The sequence below is a fragment of the Morone saxatilis genome, unplaced genomic scaffold (assembly GCF_004916995.1).
Source record: "Morone saxatilis isolate NCDOM2014 unplaced genomic scaffold, NCSU_SB_2.0 Contig21, whole genome shotgun sequence".
Taxonomy (NCBI): Eukaryota; Metazoa; Chordata; class Actinopteri; family Moronidae; genus Morone; species Morone saxatilis.
In genome coordinates, this window is record NW_023339774.1 from 3,572,236 (window position 1) to 3,573,724 (window position 1,489).

Here is a 1,489-nt window from a genome sequence, read left to right on the forward strand (position 1 = left end):
TCACCTTTTGGCTAAACACAAGAAACCTTTTACGGATGGCGATTTATTCAAGGAGTCAATGGCCATCACTGCAGAGACAGTTTTCAACGGCTTTAAAAACAAAGACGACATCAAAACCGCGCTCCGCAGTGTCCAGCTTGGCCCCAATACAGTGGCGAGGAGGGTCGAGGAAATGTCAGGGGACGTAGATCGGCAAGTGTTGAAAGACTTGTCACACTGTGAATACTTTTCGCTACAGTTTGATGAATCCCTGGATGTAATGGACACAGCTCAGCTTGTTGTATTTGTCAGGATGGCGTTCCCGGACTCTACAACAAAAGAGGATCTCCTCACTCTTTTGCACTTAAAGGAGAAAACGAGAGGTGAGGATATTTACAACGCGTTTAAAAAATATGTCCGCGATAATGACATCCCCATTCACAAACTGGTGGCAATTACCACTGATGGAGCCCCAGCGATGCGCGGTGTGCGCGCTGGATTTATTGCGCTGTGCCGTAATGACCATGATTTTCCTGACTTCGTGAATTACCACTGTGTCATTCATCAGCAGGCCTTGGCGGGGAAGGTCTTGAACTTTTCTCATGTTATGAGTCTGGTGGTCAAACTGATCAACTCGATTAGAGCAAAAGCGCTTCAGCACCGCTTATTCAAGGCGTTATTGGATGAGCTCGATGCCGCGTATGGAGACTTACTTCTCCATGCTGATGTCCGGTGGTTGAGTCGCGGCAAAGTGCTGCAGTGGTTTGTTGATTTGCTGCCCGAGATAAAGACTTTTCTGGAGACAAGGAACGAGGAGCATGAGGAGCTGTCAGATGATCAGTGGCTGCTGGACCTGGGGTTTCTGACAGACCTGACGGCAAAACTGAACGCACTGAACAACGAGCTCCAGGGAAAAGACAGACACCTGCCACACATGATAAGCGCAGTGAATGCGTTCAAGGCCAAGCTCGGTGTTTGGAACACACAGCTGAAAAACGGGAGGCTGACATACTTTCCCAACCTGGAGAAAATGTCACAGGCCATCGGTGACAAGGACGTTTTTCACCCTGAGCAGTACTGTGTTCACCTGGACAAAGTGGCAGCAGAGTTCAGTCGGCGTTTTGGTGAATTAGACGTCATGGAAGATGTTGCTGCATTCGTCTTAAACCCATTCCTGACCATTGATGTGGAAGGAGTCTGATCCTAGGTTTCTGCACATAAGAAGGCAGTTTTTCCTTGCCCTTTGTCGCCAGTCTTGCGCGATGGTGGTACTTGTGGGTTCTGTGTAAATGGTATAAGGAGTTCTGTCGTCTATGACTCTGCATCTATTTGGAAAAGTGTACCTGAGAGTAACTTTCTGTATTAATTTTTTGGCGCTATAACATAATCAATGTGAATTGGAAGTGTGAATGGCATTTCTATCTTTGATACCATCCTGGGTTTGTGACCCAACTGATGTTGAAGACAGGTCAGCCATCATTTTATGCGGAGGTATTTTTGCCTTGCCTAG

General features: G+C 47.1%; 1 protein-coding gene across 1 annotated transcript in view; it reads left to right on the forward strand.

Annotated features, from left to right (window-relative positions):
- Nucleotides 1-1,180, forward strand: part of LOC118332834 (general transcription factor II-I repeat domain-containing protein 2-like) — a 16,239-nt gene extending 15,059 nt beyond the window's left edge. The window contains exon 2 of the mRNA XM_035668262.1: nucleotides 226-1,180. Within this exon, the coding sequence (XP_035524155.1) occupies nucleotides 226-1,180 (955 nt within the window). The remainder of the gene's footprint in view (nucleotides 1-225) is intronic.
- Nucleotides 1,181-1,489: the final 309 nt, after the last annotated feature.